The 18,542-nt window shown below is 38.1% G+C and overlaps 1 protein-coding gene across 4 annotated transcripts; it reads left to right on the top strand.

The window, feature by feature from the left end:
• The first annotated feature begins 1,849 nt into the window (after window positions 1-1,849).
• On the top strand, window positions 1,850-17,570 carry renbp (renin binding protein). 4 transcript variants are annotated; one of them, XM_088082667.1, is made up of 13 exons: window positions 1,850-1,987; window positions 2,370-2,458; window positions 5,766-5,844; window positions 5,950-6,054; window positions 6,182-6,257; window positions 6,360-6,435; window positions 9,723-9,904; window positions 10,470-10,697; window positions 11,810-11,891; window positions 12,060-12,235; window positions 13,122-13,253; window positions 15,034-15,121; window positions 16,696-17,570. In XM_088082667.1, the coding sequence occupies exons 3-13, from the start codon at window positions 5,786-5,788 to the stop codon at window positions 16,767-16,769; spliced, it is 1,278 nt and encodes a 425-aa protein (XP_087938793.1). In that variant the 5' UTR covers window positions 1,850-1,987; window positions 2,370-2,458; window positions 5,766-5,785; the 3' UTR covers window positions 16,770-17,570. The 4 variants fall into 4 exon arrangements, with proteins under 4 accessions (XP_087938793.1, XP_042347823.1, XP_042347824.1 ...); XM_042491889.2 differs by lacking the exon at window positions 5,766-5,844; XM_088082666.1 differs by lacking the exon at window positions 2,370-2,458 and having other exon boundaries at window positions 1,915-1,987.
• The last annotated feature ends 972 nt before the right edge of the window (window positions 17,571-18,542 follow it).

Here is an 18,542-nt window from a genome sequence, read left to right as displayed (position 1 = left end):
AAAAACTATAATGGGGAAAAAATGGTAAACCTCAGGAAGAGTGACTGAGGGGGGATAATAAGCCTATAATTAAAATATTTTCCCTATACACTTTACTTTTTATGGGACAGGTTTTAAGTGAGTACTTAATGTATTCAGGTAAAATGGGACAAAATGACAAGATAAAGTGGAGCATTTTTCTGAAGTGAAACAAGCATACTTTCAGGCCACTGGGTGCCATAAAATCATGATTCCTGTGATTGTGTGCCACCCTGTCACATTCATACAATTTTAGTATTTTTGTTATTTAAAATATTAAATATGATGCTGTGAGTGCATGTAAGCCAAGAAAAAGTCCAGAATTAGCCATTATTGTTACACACATGCATATGTGTATTGTAGACAATATGGCACCACGACAACAGGCGGTAAAAGAACAGGGAAAACCTGTCAGAAAAGTTGGACAATCTTTTTTAATAAAAAGCCACAGGTTACCTTAATGATGTCATGAAATAATGACTGAACTGATAAATGGATTTAATGATTTAAAAAACAAACATGACTTTCTCATTTTACCTGAACATGCCATCGGTGTGAGGTAAGGGTTCTTGATGTGTTTGAGGGCTCTCTCACTTTAATGGGAGAGAGCTGGAAATCAGGAACCGTCCTCGGGATGTCTACATTTGAAATGCTTTGCTCACAAGAAGGAACTGAAGGAGTTGTATCCAAATCTTTGGATCTTCCTGAGGATTGCCTGTACCTACCAGGAGTCACCATAATTAGAATAAACCGTGAGGCTGGCAGGCAGGTGTCTTATGAAGATGTCACATGATTTTGCTTCAGGAAAATTAAGGAGGCAAAGATTTGGAGGATTTTCTCATTGATGTTGGATGGCAATGAAAGGATGAATAGCTTTAGTTTTTACAGTAGCCTCTGCAGGTCTTGTTTTGTACAGTAGTTTTTCACTGGTTCACTGTATTTATTTTGAGTACTTTTCACTGTTATATTGATTTGTCATTGCTATTTATTTGTCAAAATATTTTAGCTTTTACCATGTTCATGTCAGTTCTGTTGCTTATCGACCTTGCTATATGCAAGTATACTGCTTTTATAGCTTAAATAGATTAACTTTACTTTCACTCTTTTTAACCATTGCTATTCATCAAACATATTTGCTTTTTTATTGCTCATTTGTCATTGCCTTTACGTATAGGCCATGTTATGTACAAGTTAGTTGCTTTTATAGTAGAAATATGACTTTATTATATATTATTGTGGATACTTTGCAACAGTCTCAAATTTTAATAGATTATTGATGGGTAAATTGTTTGTAGATAAAGCGTGTGTTTTCATTCAGTTAGGAGCAGTGTGTGTGATTTGGTGGTTGGTCGTAAGTGTCACAAAATTTTGTTAAGAGTCACCAAAGTCAGAGGGCCGGCCCTGGTCTGAAGTTTCAAAAATAAAATAAAAATTAAATAACATATTCATAAAAAACAATGAAAACAAACCATAGCAGAGAACCATAATACGTTATAACGGTAGCATCTAGGGTAGTCTGCAGACTTTTAGGTGGTTTTTGTGAGAATCTCCCCAAAAGTGTCCCACATTACCCGCCTTCCACCCTCTGCTCTCTCTGATTTCCGACATTATTGCACAGTGTTCCCCTGGTACCTGTCCTCTGTTACAACATCTTCAAATCGTAAAGTAATCAGCGTTTTCTGCCACTGGTGCAGATTCCACAGTTTGGATGGCAGCGTTACTTCAGCACGAGCTCTCCGTGCTCGTGGCATCTGTAATTATGGTCTGTATTACAGTGACATGTGGACGCAGCCCTGGGGGCGGGGCCTCGTTCATAGCGCATGAGGCTCGTGAAGCCGCGCGCGCTGAGATCCGCTATCCACTTCCTTTTCCAGAGAGAGTCGCGAGCAGCTCAGTGGTCATATGACAGCTGCAGAGAGCCCGGCTGCAGGACTGTCTCTTAGCTGTCTGTCTCCACTTGGACCAGAAGGTAAGTCCACTTGTACCTGCGGGTTTTGCTCGGGCTGTTTTTAACAGAAGAAACGCCGCAGACTGCTGCAATCTGCGGACTGACAGAGAGGAGTTTGTTTTTCACGCTTTGTAAAGAGACTGAGAGACAGCAAGTCCTGATCCAAGTAGTTTCAAAACCACCATATCGCAAGCTAGCTGTCTTCTTTGATAGATAAAGATACAAAGATACAAAGGGGGCAAATAAGGTGACAGATGTCCGCTCTGTGCGCTCAGCCTGAAGCATTAAAGGTGACATATGATGCTCATTCTCAGGTTATGCTAATGTCTCGGGGCTCTACATGAAATGTTTACATACAATAATGTGAAGACATTAATAAATGTTTATTTTCCTGTTGCTGCAGCCACTCTCTTCATCCTCTGTGATCAACAGTCTGTGTCAGCTCCTGTCTCTTTAAGACCCCCTCCTGACCAGTCCGGTCCGCTCTGATTGGTCAGTGTTTCCGGTCATCTGCTCTGCACATTTAGAGGAATTTGCTTGGAACTTTCTTGCAGAAATCAGTGAGATCCTTTTAGTGGCACAGGCAGGTCTGTCTGTGGCAGCTTGTGGCAATCTGTGACAAGCTGTGGCAGCTAATCACATGACTCTTGACACCTACTGCTCATTAACTGTGACCTCCCTGCTGAAAAAACAGCTGAAAACCAGCTGATGCTGGTAGGTGACTGTAGTTGGTTTTAGCTGGTGGAAGATGGTTTTAGATGGTTCTGACCCAGTTCTTGCTGGTCTTTGATGGTTTAGCTGGGTGGACCAACAGCCGGTCATGCTGGTGTGAGCAGCCCGCCAAGCTGTGCACATTTATCTTCATACATATCCCATAACAGTAAATTTAACTGATTTATGCCCTTTGCTTTTCATACTTCCTCCTCATGACGCTCTCATTTCTCCAGACTCAAGGACATTAATTTGGTTTCAATTTTACAAGAAGTTCAGTGGATAAATCAGCTAGAGTGACCATCACAAGCTGGGATGACCAGCTAAACCGTCAAAAATGCTGCAAAAACATACTTTAAGCTGGTCAAACAAGCTGGTTAACCAGCTGAAGTACTGGTCAGGCTGTTTTTTCCTCAGCAGGGCTGATCAATTTCCTACCAGTAATGCTCAACCCGGTGTGTGATTCTGGTATTGTAGGTGCTAAAACTCAAAAGCATACACCCAAGAATTTATAACAAAAGCCACAAAATGGCCCCAACATGTAAACATGTATCCCAATTTTTCAATCTATTTAAGAATATTAAAACAAAGGATATGTAGCAGATTGCCATAAATATCTTTAAACTTAACTTTAATCAAAGTGTGCTTTGTTCCTTTTTATACAAACAGGCAAAAAACAACCTTTGTGGCTTAATTTCCTCATAAATAACATGAAAAACAAGATTAATGTAGTTGGTACAAAGATGAGCTAAAACTAATTTACAGCTGCTGACCTGTCGTGCACACAGGAAATTTGTCCCCAACTTAGTGGACAGTGGGTGGATGGGGGCCCTAGCCTAACCCTAACCCGTCTTAACAGTAGAGTGAGTACCGATATCATACACTAGGGTGTTGCGAGTAGCCACACGTTGTCAGAAGCTGCTGCGGCTTGTCTAAGAATGCTAAACACTGCCACTAGAAGGATCAGTCAATGTTTCAAACATATGAAGCGCCCAAAGATGTTATATTGTTTTAGCTTGTGTGCATAAGTTGTTATCTTGTTTATATAAGATGATAATCAACATGTGCACATAAATTAATAACTAGTTTCCACAAGATTGTACTAACTTGTGTGCACAAAATAAAAGTTATTGTCTTGTGCAATCAATATAAAAATAGGGACTTCTGCATTGGTTTTCCGTCTTATCAACATATTTTTGAATTGATCGGAATCGATTATTTGGAGCACATGCCCCGTCCGATCCTTCGTTTGCATCCGCCATCGGGCAGATGTGGTAAACTGAGAGCACGATTTGCAGCAGATAGTTGTGTTTCATCGTAATGCTGCTACTCCAATAAGTAGAAACTGATTGTTTTCATGTTCAACTTAAGCAGAGTTATGAATGGAATTTAAATTTTTGTTATTCATTTTTAGTGAAGTAGTTTCACTATAATGCTGCAAAAAGCTGAAATGAGACCGAAGTTTAGCTATAACTCAACTTTGAAGTGGAATTGTGGTTATATTACTCATTTATAGTATTCTTTACTTTCATTACAATGTTACACTAAGTGAATTTGAGAGCTGAAGACACATTCTACTTTGCTATTTTGTTGAGAAAACAAATGCTGCACTAAGTAGAATTATGATAAGAACCATTGAAAAATATTTGTTTTGTATATTTGTTTACTTTGTTACTTTTGTAAAAAAAAAAGATTGGGTGTATTGGGCGATGCTCAATAACAAACGACTCAGATCAGGAATCGGGGGGAAAAATACTTAATTGGGACATCCCTTATAAAAAAAGTCTCCTTTTGTATAGAGGCTGTGTCCTCGTCGCAGTGGCTGCAGGTTAAACTCCTGCCTTGGCCCTTTGCTGCATGGCACCCTCTCTCTCTCCCCCTTTCACACTTGTGCTGTACTATCAATTAAAGGCAAAAACCAAAAAATATCTTTAAAAAAAGTCCCCTTTTGGGACTTTCTGCCAGCAAAATGCAGGCTTAGAAAAGGAAACCTTAACTTAAAAATGGCCTAGTTAAGAGGCTGATAAAAAGGTACAACTCTGCGCTTTTTGTCTTGTTCATTTTCTTCTGTGTGTTGTGGCACTATAGGCAGACCCGCCTTATTTCAGGTCATTCACTGACTCAACACCGACTGCAAAATAAGCACCATGCTTACAGGCACAACAGTAGTAAAAATATAAAGCATATTCAGCATACAGCTACTTTTGGACTATTGAAGTAGAATTTAAACTTAATGCATTAGTGTGACACTTGTTACCTTATGATACTGTTTTCCCAAAATACAGCTGAGGATAACAGTGAGCTGTGTGAGTTCATTCCTCTGCCTTTTATTATTTAACCAAAACACTTTTGTTGCAAATTATATGCCAAATTTAACAAAGTCACAATTTGGGTTTTTTAAAATGTTAAAGGGCATTTCTTAGAGGTTGTTCTTTTCTGTTTTTATCAAGCAGAAAGTCCCACTGCTGTCAGCAAAAAGTAGGGTTTAGGTATGTAGGTTAAAGTGCTCCCCAGCAGATTAAGTGCAGTGTAAGCATGGAGAGTGAAGGAAGTGTTCATATGGAATATTTCAGCTGGGAGGTGGAAGATGGTGCTATTGTAGTATTATTAAACCTTTCATTATAATATGATATTCCATTTCTACCATATAAACATATATATAAATGGATAGTCCGTGTATTACCTTAAGTAGATGTGGTCAGTCACAACACTCCCGGTCAGGAGAAGCAGTCAGGAGCACCGGGGCACACAAACTAAGCAATGTACAGCTGTGGATGGTAAATTTACTATTTCTGTTAGAGGAGTCTTTTTTAACCACATAAAAAAGTTCAATTCTTTCCTATTTGATTGTCTTCTGCTGCTTCAGAAGAGTTTGTGTTATTGTGTGACTTTGAGCAGAGATGGGAACTGAGGCTGTTAATGGCTTCCCTGTCTGAATGAACTGTCTGAAGAAAAGTAAAGTTGTGAAACTACTCTCAGTATAGTGTACACTGAGACTGATATTATTATTATTATTATTATTATTATTTTTTAGGTCTGACTTTGTTTTAGGTGTCTAAGATATGTTTTGTTGCTGACCCCTCCACAGCAGCACATTGCTTAGCTTCCATGTCAGACTCCAGCCTGCTTCTCCAAACTGGGGGTGTGCTGACTGACATCTACTGTAGGTAAATTACTGACTTTGATAAGTACCTCTAAAAGAAATAAAAGTATTCTTGTGAGTCAAAAGTGAATGAGGGAAGGAAAACTGATTCTCATGTTCTTTTTTAAAGGAAAATGTCTGTGGTGAGGCTGGAGGAGTGTCGAGAGCAGATTCGTAAAGAATTGGACAATGCAATGGACTTCTGGCTCAAATACTCTCATGACACCACACATGGGTATTCTAGTTACACCTGAGTGCCTTTGAAATGAAAATGTTGCTTCTAATGGCTTTGTGAAGTCATACTGCCAACTTGTGACTGATGTGTGCATGCTCTTTGTGTGAACCCCTGCTTTGTGTCTCAGAGGCTTCTTCACCTGTCTCGGGAGGGATGGGAAGGTTTATGATGAGCTGAAGTATGTATGGTTGCAGGGCAGACAGGTAGGTTTCTAATATGATATCAGCAGTGTAAAACAAGCAACCCACTGTGTGAAATGTGTTCAACAGATGGTATGTCAATATTTGGTCTTGTGTCTTTTGCAGGTGTGGATGTATTGTCGTCTGTACAGAACCATGGATCGCTTTCGCAAGCCTGAAATCCTGGAAGCTGCAAAAGCTGGTGAGTGTGTGAATGTGAAGTTGATCCAGTTAGTTAAACCTGTTAGCATTAGCAAGACTGAAGGGTTGAGAGGAGGAGTTTTCTGTTCTCTCTCAGGCTGCATCACTGATGGACTGTTAGCGATATAATATCAGTCCACAGGTTCACAATATACACACCAAAAATCATTTTACTTTACTCACCTTAAAAGCCTGGATGTTCCTATGGACTTGACAATAGCACATTAACAAATGGACAGATACTATCATTACACAAATGGGTATTCCATTAACACCAATAAGGAAATCTGCGCTTCATTGAAAACGCCTACTTTGACCTAACGTTGACTTCTACTAATGGCACAAACTGTTCCACTATCACAATTCAGCCTGGTCTAATCAGCGTTAACTCGAGCTAGGCTGGAATAAGCTCCAACTCAACATGTGCATGGAGTACAAAAGCAGTCAAGTGTCCAAGAGGGGACATTATGAACAGTCAAATAGGCTTAAAACTATAACTATTATCAGTAGGCTAGATGATTAAATATGTATTTAAAATGATTGTGTAGAATTACCTTGGAGAACTGACATAAATGCAAAGCATTTGCAGTTTAAAAAAATAAAATAAAAAAATAACAGTATAACAATGCACCACACACATACATGTATGCTTGGTCACACTGACAGAAAAACATCTTAAGACAAAAGTAAAGGTATGCTATTGTACAGAGCGGTCTTTTAGGATTCTTTGACATGTAGCTCAACTAGGTTTGACAGTTATCCTGTCATTGAGCAGACTAGTTCAGCAGGACAAGTTACCATGGAAAATGAGCGGGGACTCACACAAGAAGAAGGTAGAAGTAGATTTATTTGTCACTTTTCAACAAAGTTTAAAAAATTAAATTAAAATTGTCCCTTGATCCTGCTACATCTTTGGAATTAAGTGATGAGTTGATAAAAATCAGCAGCTACTATGAAAATTCCATCCTGTTCCTTGGGCATGTTGCTGCTAATGGCATCGTACGATTTCTGCAGTGCCTTTTTGAATTTGCATTGTTGCCCTGCGTCCCATTGGCTCTGAACAAGGCCCACCCACACATTGCAACAGCCCAATCCAGGACGCCAGGAGCCAACCATGTCTCAGTGAAGATGTGAACAGAGCAGTCTCTGATCTCCCGTTGCTGAGTGAGCCTCAATTGCATCTCGTCCACTTTATTCTCTTGCGACCGGAAATTAGCCTACAATGCTATTAACACACAGATGTATTTTGCTTAGCACTCTGGCAGTGGGCCACTTAATACTTTGACTCCACTACATTTCCAAGGGAAATATCGTACTTTACACTTCACCACATTTACCTGACAGCTTTAGTTACTTTACAAATTAAGATTTTTTTTTGCATAAAAAACATGAAAAGTTTATTAAACATGTTTGACATAAATTAAATGACCAAGCTGTTTATACAAGAACAGCTGAAATGATTAGTTGACTAACCAGTTAGCCAGTTGACAGAAAATTAATTGCCAGCTTTTTTTGAGAAACATTTAAGTCCTCTATTTTTTAATAATGTTTTGGGGTTTTGGGGGGGTTGGGTGTTTTATTTTTTTCATGCATTGCATACTTTCATGTTATACTTTAAGTACATTTTCCTGATAATTCTGACTTACTTTTTCTTAAATAACATTTTTAGTAGAGGACCTTAACTCTTCAAAACCTGACCAAATTGGGTTGATTTCTTTCAATAACAGGTGAAGAAGGCAATGAGCACCAAAAAAAGGTCCCCAAAACAAGCAAGAAATGAGCAAAAGATACAAGAAAATACCAGATAATTAGTAGAAAAGAAAATTAAATTAAATGACTTGAAAAAATGCCTGAAAGTTCAGTTCTACAACATAATTTTAAATGTTTAATTATGATAATTAGCTATAAATATTGTTTTATCCTTTTCTTTTCTGTAGACATTTTTCCCTGTCTTTTTAAAAATCATTTTCAAAATCTACTATTCTGCTTAAGTTTATGTACATAGTGTGCTTTCAGCATCTGTATGCATCCTAAAAATTAAAAAAAAAAAAAAAACGTCAACTAAGTTTATAAATAGTAGGTAAATGTTAAGAGTAAATGAGAGTTTTTTTCTTGTAAATTTACCTCTTTAATCTCAGAGAATACCTTGGATCGGCTAGTGCTAGCCCTAACCACTTCACAGCTGCCTTGAAGCGTCATTGTAATGAGTACCAGCAGCAGCATGTAGTGGGATGGTTAACAGCGTGTTGTAGAGGTGGCTGTGAATGGCTGAACAACTGCAGTGTGACTGTTCTCATGCAGGTGCAAATGGAAACTCCATAACATTTGCTTTAAGTGACGTCAAAGTGTCCACATCCACAGGTGAATATTTGCTAAAGATGGTGCTGTATTGTGTCCTTTGGTAGACTCATGTGATTAATGAGAGTCATGACAGTGTTTGCTCTGTGCTCATCACCACCCAGGCACAGTAAAGTGCACAACATGTTCTCACTGTTGGGTGGAAATGTTGGACCTGCAAAATCTCACTTTTATATGGACTCAGACAACAGCCATGCTTTTAGATTGAAAAGGATTTGTGATGCTCTGTAGGAAGCCATAAAAAGGTTTTACAGTACATGGGTTCTTTTAAAGGAGTTGAAAACATAAACTTAATACAATTTAGGCAACAATATATTAACCCTTATAGGGTCCACTTTAGTGTTAAACACACTCATATCACTCTGCACACAAAATCAAGCTTTAAAAAAATATTATACATTAATATTGTTTTCTGCCGTCATTGAGTAAATTTTTTTAACCAACATCAGTTCTAATCATAAATATCAAATATTCTTTAATTTTCAGAATTTTAGTTTACAGGTTTTTGTCATGATGTCACTATGTTTTTAGATGGAAAAAAAGAAACACACAAAAAATGAATTATTTATAATGTACTACATGCTTAGTAGATTTTTTTTTTTGATTATCACAGCCTGTGTCAATGATTAGCAGCAACATTGATTTTCATACATTACTTTTTCTGTGCAGTGTCAAATACTCACACTCATACTGCTCTGCATACAAAATGCACCTTTTCAAAACCAGACTATAAAAAATATTATTCATGAATGTAATTTCATTCATTTACATTAATATGATTTAATTTAATCATTAAATTAATTTCATTAATATACTTTCATTGAGTTTAAGTTTTTTTTTAGAATTTTAACCCTTAATATGCCAGCTCTTTGTCATCTCATTATTCATATTGATGTAATCTTCTAATCTATTGTTCTGTTTGCATCATAGGAGGAGCATTCCTGAGAAAGTTTGCTCGTGTGTCCAGTGGCAGCAGTGGCCAGTGGAAGTGTGCCTTCTGCTTAACCAGAGAAGGTAAAGCAGTCAAAATCCAGAGGACAATATTCAGTGAGTGTTTCTACGTCATGGCCATGGATGAACTGAGCAGGGTCACTGGTGACAAGGACATGCAGGTACAAGTCATACACAACCCCAGTTCCTAAAAAGTTGGGATGCTGTATAAATAATAGAACTATTAATAAACATTATTGTGTTTTTGTAAAATTGATGCCTAAAATACATTCCAAAAAAGTTGGGACAGGAGCAACAAAAGACTGGGAAAGTTATGGAATGATCAAAAAACACCTGTTTGGAACATTTCACTGGTCAACAGTCCACAATTGTGGACAATTGGAGATCATGGATGTCGTGTCCTCCAGGCTAAAGAGGAAAAGGACCATCCAGATTGTTACCAGCTAAAATTTCAAAGCATCTGTGATGGTAATTGGGGTGTTCGTGCCCATGGCATCATGAGTAACTTGCACATCTTTAAATGTGCTGAAATGTACATACAGGTTTTGGAGCAACATACGCTGCCATTGACGTCTTTTACAGGGACATCCCTGCTTATTCCAGCAAGACAAGTGTATGGAAGGTGTCATTTTTTGTTAAACTTATGTGAACGTGCTTGATCCCGTTCCCACATCATCATCACAGCATCACTCTGACATGCTGGCCTCTGCTCTGCTGTGTTGCCAGCTGGAGGCTGAACAGATGATGGAGCAGTTGATCTACTGGGTCCAGGTGGACTCGTCAGGCCTGGGCCAGCCCCAGCTCCCTGGAAATGTTCCAACCAACAGCATGGCAGTTCCCATGATGCTGCTGTGTCTGGTGCGACAGCTGACTGAAGGCCGCAGTCCGGAGGTTGTTCACAAGTACAGAGAGCTGGCCAGCTGGTGTGTTCAGCAGATTCTACAACATGTCCAGGTATCACACTATAGGCGCCATCTATTGGAGGGGGGGCGCATTGGGTTTTATGCGGCGCCCCCAATCCTGAAACACGACAGGCAACATTTGGAGGCCCAAGCAGTGTTGTAGGCAGTAACATTGCCAGAAATATTCAAATCAATACAGATCAATCCCAACAGGTTTTCGCTTTTTTTTAATAAAGTTTCATTTTAGCAATACTACAGGAGAGGATGTTAAACAGTAAACACTTCCATCGAGGGATTTCCCACACTGAATAAACAGTGCACATATAAACACAAACATGCTGAGTCAGCTCAGTGTCACTATAAATAAGATGTAAGAAGAGTAAAACATTTTTTCACATTAGGTTAGTTAGGTCTGTTTAGGTTTACTTTTTAAATATTGTCTCCTCTTTACCTTTCACAAGCTGATGGAGGCAGCGGTAGAGCAGCAACATTCAGCAGAGTAAAATGACTGTTTTTCTCAGGGGAGTCTGGTGTTTTTGATATAACGGCCTTAAATCCCCATTGGTAAGGGCTGTCTTACAGCAAGGTAAAGCGCTGAAAATATGCTAAATACAGCGTACACTTAAACTGATACTGATTTTTTTCAGGAGGCTTAAAACAAATAAATAAGGGGGCATATCTGGTGGTGGAGTAGGACATACTTCTGTCAATAAATGGATTCTCCCACAGTGCCAATATAATGACAGACAGAGAGACAGAAGTCCAATATAATGGCCTAATGGAACTATAACCACAGTTCAGCTAAACTGTGCATGGAAACGTACCGAATGTTTGTTCTGCCAGCGGCTTTATTTATTTCTTTGCTGTCACTGTGGGTCTCTTGAAATCCACCATAATGGCCTGGAAACACATATTGCTGTTGAGGTTTTCAAATGTGTTTTTGGTGCTTAGTGATCTAGTCATCTAGTTCCATTATATTGTAGAGAAGGCAGACATTTCTACGACTGATATCTCCAACACTCAGCAGCTCATACCAAAACTATTTAGACTGATAAATAGCACTACAGGTAAGAGGAGAATGTGTATTTTTGATTTGGGGGTGAACTGTCCCTTTAATATGCCAATTACAACATTGTTTTTTTCATCTCTTGTGATCTTGTACAGAGAGACGGCACAGCTATTTTGGAGAACGTGTCAGTGGAGGGAGCAGAGCTGCCGGGTTGCCAGGGCCGAGTGCAGAACCCGGGTAAACACTCCACTGCCTGCTGAGCAGTCAGCCACATGACAGCAAACACAGGGACTGCATCAGGGAGCTCAGATAGAGCTCTTTTCATGCTCTTTGTTGCCTGCCCCAACATTTTCCATTTCTCATTTCTCTTTGGTGTCCCCCTCATGCTGACGCATGCTGGCTCAGGCCATGCCCTGGAAGCAGGCTGGTTCCTGCTTCAGTTCAGTGCAGAGCGGGAGGACGAGGAGCTCCAGAGGACCGCCATCAGCAAGTTTGTGGAGCTGCCTTATCAGTGCGGCTGGGACAGAGAGCACGGCGGCCTCTTTTCCTTCCTGGATGTAGATGGTCATCCCCCCATGCAGGTGAACCAATCATCTGTACACATGATGAAGTTTTCTCTTACACAGCGGATGCTGTTCCATTTTACTTGTAATGGTAGATGCTGGGCCTCATGCAGCAACATTCTCTTAAATTTCTCTTAATTTTCTGGTAAGGGAAAATGTCAGAGAAGTCAACTGCAGCAAATGTTAATAATTAACTAATTAACTAATTAAATAATTAATTGACAAATTGTTTCAGCTGTATTTTCATTAGGTTTATGTGCAAAAAATCCTAATTTGGAAAGTATCTAATTATAATAATCTATCTAATTTAATAATAATTAGAGTTATCTAATAATAGTAATAGTAGATGAGTAAAAAGTACATTATTTACTTATATACCCTCTGAAGTGTAGTGGAGTAGAAGTGGAAAGTAGCATGAGATTAAAATACTCAAGCACAAGTTCCTCAGATTTGTGCTAAAGTACAGTACTTGAATAAATGTACTGAGTTACATTCAATCTCTGGTCAGCAGAGGTATGCACAGTAACTGAAATTACAGCCACTGGGATCAATGGAGTAAGTCCAATATATTTCTTTAGTCCTGAAATGTAATAAATCAATCATTATAATGATCTAAATTTGATTAAATGATAGTCATGCTCTTTTAAATGTTCCTCAAATATAAACCTTATTTCTCCTTGTGATGGGCATCAATTTGTGGTCTGTTGAAACAAGATTTTTTTTTCTTATCTTGGTAAGAGTGTTCTTGACCACATTTTTTCCTACGAGACAAGCAAAAATCAGTGGATAATAACGACACAAAAACAAATCATGGATATGAGCAAAAATAAGAAAACATTTGTTTGTATAAGTTGTATTAAATGCACTGAATCAGGCTGTCTGCTGCTGCCTGTGTGTTTGACAGCTGGAATGGAGCATGAAGATGTGGTGGCCCCACTGTGAGGCCCTGGTGGCCTTCCTCATGGCCTACAGTCAAACCAAGAAGCCTGAGCTGCTGGAGAGATTCTTTCAAGTTTCTGAGTACACCTTTAAGCATGTGAGTTTACACTGCAGTGCCAACAAGACAGAGCTGCAAAACTGTGCATTTTTCATAACAGTTCAACATGTTTGCATTTCTCTCTCTTTTAGAGAGTGAGCTGTTCAGATGAATATCTGTTTCATGACAGGTTTACAAAAAAACAAAACATATTTAAATGGCATCAGCTATATTCACCAAACATTCTCAAGCACTCGCTCACCAAACCAAAGCTTGATTAGTAACTGTAATGTGATTACTGAATTTGAGAACACCAGGGCGTTACATTACTGCATTGCAGACAAATGTCATATGATTACAGTAATGCGTTCCCCACACAGATGTGTAAAGACAACTGGAGAGAGCGTTGGAGGTGTGTAACACCCGTATACGTTATAACAGCCCACAAATGTAATACAAATCTGCAGCTTTTAATGTAATTATCCCACAAATGTTAATATATTTCCCACAAACATAATAGCACTCTGAGTAAGTTGTGTTACTTTTAACTTAGTGCTTTGACACGTTTTGACCCGCTCTGCCCAAACCTGTGATATTTTCTAACGAGCTGACTGGAGCCCATTGCCAGGCTTATGAGTAAATAAACAAACAACAGTGACCACAGAGATCATTTTTCATTTTCATATTACATTTGTGGGAAGTTTTTACAATTTTGAAAGCTGAAGACTTTCACCTTCCCACAAACATAACAAATCCCTGCAAATGTCATAGTTAATACGTTTGTGGGAAATTTCGTATTCGGTTTGCAAGAGGCAACGGCTATTATATTTGTGGGAAATGTATTACATTTATGGGATTATTACATTAAAATCTGCAGGTTTGTATTACATTTTTCATTTGTTATGTTTGTGGGCTGTTATTCAAATGCCAGTGTAACGAGGTGGAGCCCCATTTATTCCTATATATGAATGTTGCTCAATGGCGCATCAGGCCAAAAAAATGGGTATAAAATCACCAGGATCTTCCACATCATTGAGCCCATAGAACAAGCACATTTAGGACTTTGCTGGCCAAGTGGCTAACTACAGGTTTAATTCTATGTTAATTTATATGGGGAAAAATTATTTAATCTTCAGCTCTTGAAGACTTTTGAAATGCTATTGAAATGTTTGGGTTTTTTTGGAGGAGGAGTTCTTTCTTATCTGTGGTGAGGGTCTAAGGGCAGAGGGATGCTGTATGCTGTAAAGCCCTCTGAGGCAAAGTGTGAATTGTAATTTTATAAATAAAATTGAATTGCTCTGAATCAAATTCTGACAGTGAAACAAGTCATTTTACATGGGTTGTAAAATGCAAAAAAATGTATCCCAATTTACAGACATCTCTTTCACAATGTCAGCCTAAGGATAAAAGTCATTTTGGGCCCAATGGCATCACGTAGTAGACCTCAGAGTTGTAAGTCCACTGTTCAGCCACTATGTGAAATTGGTTCCAAAGCCTGGCGCTGTTCCTGGAGGGCCTGGTTTCCTCCAACACTGCGTAGAAGTGTCAATGTGAGTACTGAACTGGAGTCCGGGCAGGGTTAGCCTGGCTTAGCATAAAGACTGGAAACAATTTGTGGTTTTAGAGGGAGTTACATGCTGGAAATATTTTCTTGATGAATAACATCTAGGTGCAGTGACTGTGTGTCTTATCATCTCAGCTCACTCATTTCCACAATATGAATGTAACGACTAACTTGGAGCTTCCCATAACCAAAACTTCAGATCCCATCAGGTCTTGTTTCTCAGTCCTGTTTGTGTCTAGTCTGTGACATTTTGAATGTGTGCCTGCTTCTGTACAGTTTCCTGATGCCCAGAGCGGCGAGTGGTTCGGCTATTTGACACAAGAAGGGAAAGTTGCACTGGATTTAAAGGGAGGGGTCTTCAAAGGTAAGAACATAACTGTGATAGAGAACGGACAGAATGCTAAAACAACAGAAAAACTGCCAAATGAGCATGATGAAGTACGAGTTGAAGACAGAGTAGCTTCAAACAGATATCACTGTGGTAGACCTGTTAGGGTTGAGCTCCACATGACACCACGGGTTCGTCCCAAGTCTCTTTCTAAAGCATCACAAATTGGTTTAATTTCTTTCAAAAACATGGGAAGAAGGCAACGAGTAAGACTTAACAAAATTTAACAAAACTAGCACACAAAAAAGTACAAGAAAATTACATGAAAATAAACAAGAAAAAAAAACAAACAAACAAGAAGACAACCCCAAAAGTGCTGAAAATTTAAGTTTATATATGTAATGGGGGATCATTTTCTATATAATTTTAGATAAATAATGATTGGATAATTTTCTAATAAAACTAATTTTTAGGTAGTTTTCGTGTCACCTTTTACTAATTTCTTGCAATTTTTGGGACATTTCTTGCCTAGTTGGTCATTATTTTTTTCCCATGTTTTTAAGAGCAATCACAACAATTTGTTCAGGTTTCAAAGGGTTAAATAGCTTGTGAAAGGTGTCTTAATGCAGCTCAAGAAAACTGATGTTGATGCAGATTTCAAGGGTTAATTGGATCTATACTAAAAGTTAATATATAGTAATAACAAATGATGGAAAGAAAAATCTTTCTAAAAATGAAGGTTGTTTATGGTCTTTTTGTTGTTCAGAGCTACAGTTTACACAGCTGATTTTTAACTAGATGATGACTCAGAAAACAAATGTAATATAAAACTTGGGAGTGATGCACTAAAGTTTAACCTGTTATTACTCCAGAATGAAACTCTCAAAACATTAGCAGCTTTATTTCTATTGCAGCCACTGCATTGGCCGTCAATACTTCCAATTCAAGGCCACGTAGGCGTTATCGAGTGATAATGGAAAGGCGAGCCTCTTATACGTGGGAGCGGCCACTTATGAGGGATTTCTGGGAGGTGATAGTTCACGATTTCACAGAGGAATTGTGAACAGCTCTTGTAGCTCCTGCTGCATCATGAAGGAGTCAGTTCCTACTGACAAGCATATAGCCATAGCATCAAGTGACCCAGAAAAGACAAAAAAGTGTTTCTATTGCAGTTTTGACAAATATGGCTTTTTCACATCACCTGAAATACCACCTCATGCAAACATGATTTTTGTTGCAATAAAAGGGAGTTGTGTTTTTATTGACATGTTTCCATTAGGCGTATTTTATATTCGCAATTAAAATTTGCACAGTTTGAGGGTTAATAGAAACCTGCCTATTAATGAGCAACTACAGAGGTACTTCTTTGTAACTCAACACCTCCAGATATTTACTTTTCAAACCTGCAGCCCTAACTAACACTGGCTCAAGTGACATCACTTGTGGACATTTATCCGGCTCCATACAGCTTCCTCTGGAGAAACTCGGGGCTTCATACTACTTTTTCCACATCTGCAGTTGTACTTCCCTGCAAATACACACTGCTGTGGAAAATTGCTGTAATTAACTGGTTAAAGATGTGATAACGATGTCTCTCCTCTCCTCCTCAGGGTGCTTCCACGTGCCGCGCTGCCTGTACATGTGTGAGCGTATTCTGGATGATCTGCTGGCAAACAAGGACTGAGCATTCTGACATGAATGTAGTAATAATGGAATTGAATCTGATTTGTCTGATCACTAAATCAAACCACAATAATCAGGTTATAAAGCAAATTGCACTCATTTTTAACAATGTAATGCTGTGAAGTCTGTTGTTTCATCTCACCACAGACATCCAGTCACTGAGACAATTCAATTTTAGATATCCAGAATGTTCATTCTGGATATCTAAAATGACATTGTGGATATGTAAAATTGAAAGCCCCAATACACATGAATAACAAACGTGACGTCATTTGTCCTGGGAAGAATGACGTTGTGGATAAGAAGGAATGTCACTGTGCATATATGAAATGTTCATTTTGACTAGGAAGAATTCAGTTACAAATATTAGCAATAAATAGTCATTCTAGCTTTTAAATGTTAAAACAGTTTGTCATATACAACATACATACATACTTAAACATTAAGACTCAAAGAAGTGAAATGTAAAAATGTGCCTTTTTCATGCACACTGAGCTTTTGAGCCAGCTTTATGAGGAGCCTGTATTTTCACATTCTATTCATTCCAGCTGAAACTGTGTTAGAAGCATATAGACAACTTTTGTAACATACTGGTGAACCATAACATGTGTTAGAGAGAGACTGCAACTACAGTATCTGTGTGCTGGAGACATGATTCTGATCCGTAGACTTACAATGTAAAGTGAAATATTACAGTATTGTATATTAAATGTGCAATGAGATGTTTGCAAATCAAGTTATGCAACTCATTTGTCATTTGACAGTTAATGATGTTAACTTTGATAAAAGGCTTCTATACAAATTGTAATTTGTGTTATTTGGTCTAATATAAATATATAGACAAAAATGTCCACCAGGGATACTAAACATTTAATTTCAGGGGCCCCTTTTTCTTTTTTAACACACTCAAGCACTAATTTTAAATTGAAAGTACAAAAATGATCAGTGTGAATCGGTTTATTTTCATTGTGAATTACAAAATTATTTCGTCACCCGGTGGTGTCCTCCTAATGTTGTACTTCAGTGATACAACATACATGGATGGGTTGATGTTGTGTTGACCAAGTGTCTAGTTAACCCTTTTGAAACCCGGGAAAACTGGCATGATTTCTTTTAAAATAATGGGAAGAAGGAAAATGGGACAATGACTTCCTTAACAAATCACTTTTGGCGTCAAAAGAAACACTGAATTTTCTCCATTACACACACACACACACACAAACGCACACACACACACACACACACACACACACACACATACACACATATATATATAAAGGATGTAACGCTACATAAAAATCAAGAAAAAAAGGAAAATAGTTTTGGTTTTGTAGTGTTAAAATGACAGCTAAAATTATATAAAATGCAGCACATTTTATATATATATATATATATATATATATATATATATATATATATATATATATATATATATATATATATATATATATATATACACACATATGTGTGTGTGTATACACACACACAGTATATATGTATGCGTATACAGTATGTATGTGTATGTATATATATATATAAATAATTTAAAATAGAATTTGCTAAGTGTTTCAAGTTAAAATAAGGGCTGAGATAATTAATTGTCAAACCAATAAATTGTAAGGGTTTGGATCAGGTTTAGATATGGGAGGAAACATATCAACAGGGAAACAGTCTACGACACAACACCGGTTCAAATTAGAGGATTACAGATCGAGAATGAATATTAAGTTAAGTTTGTGGTTAACGCTGTTCACCGAACTTTACATCAGAGGGA

This window comes from Plectropomus leopardus, chromosome 9 (assembly GCF_026936395.1).
Source record: "Plectropomus leopardus strain MGB_pleo_1.0 chromosome 9, ASM2693639v1, whole genome shotgun sequence".
In the NCBI taxonomy this organism is placed as follows: domain Eukaryota; kingdom Metazoa; phylum Chordata; class Actinopteri; order Perciformes; family Serranidae; genus Plectropomus; species Plectropomus leopardus.
Note: the sequence above shows the minus strand (reverse complement) of the source record. Positions and strands in the feature narration are given on the sequence as shown.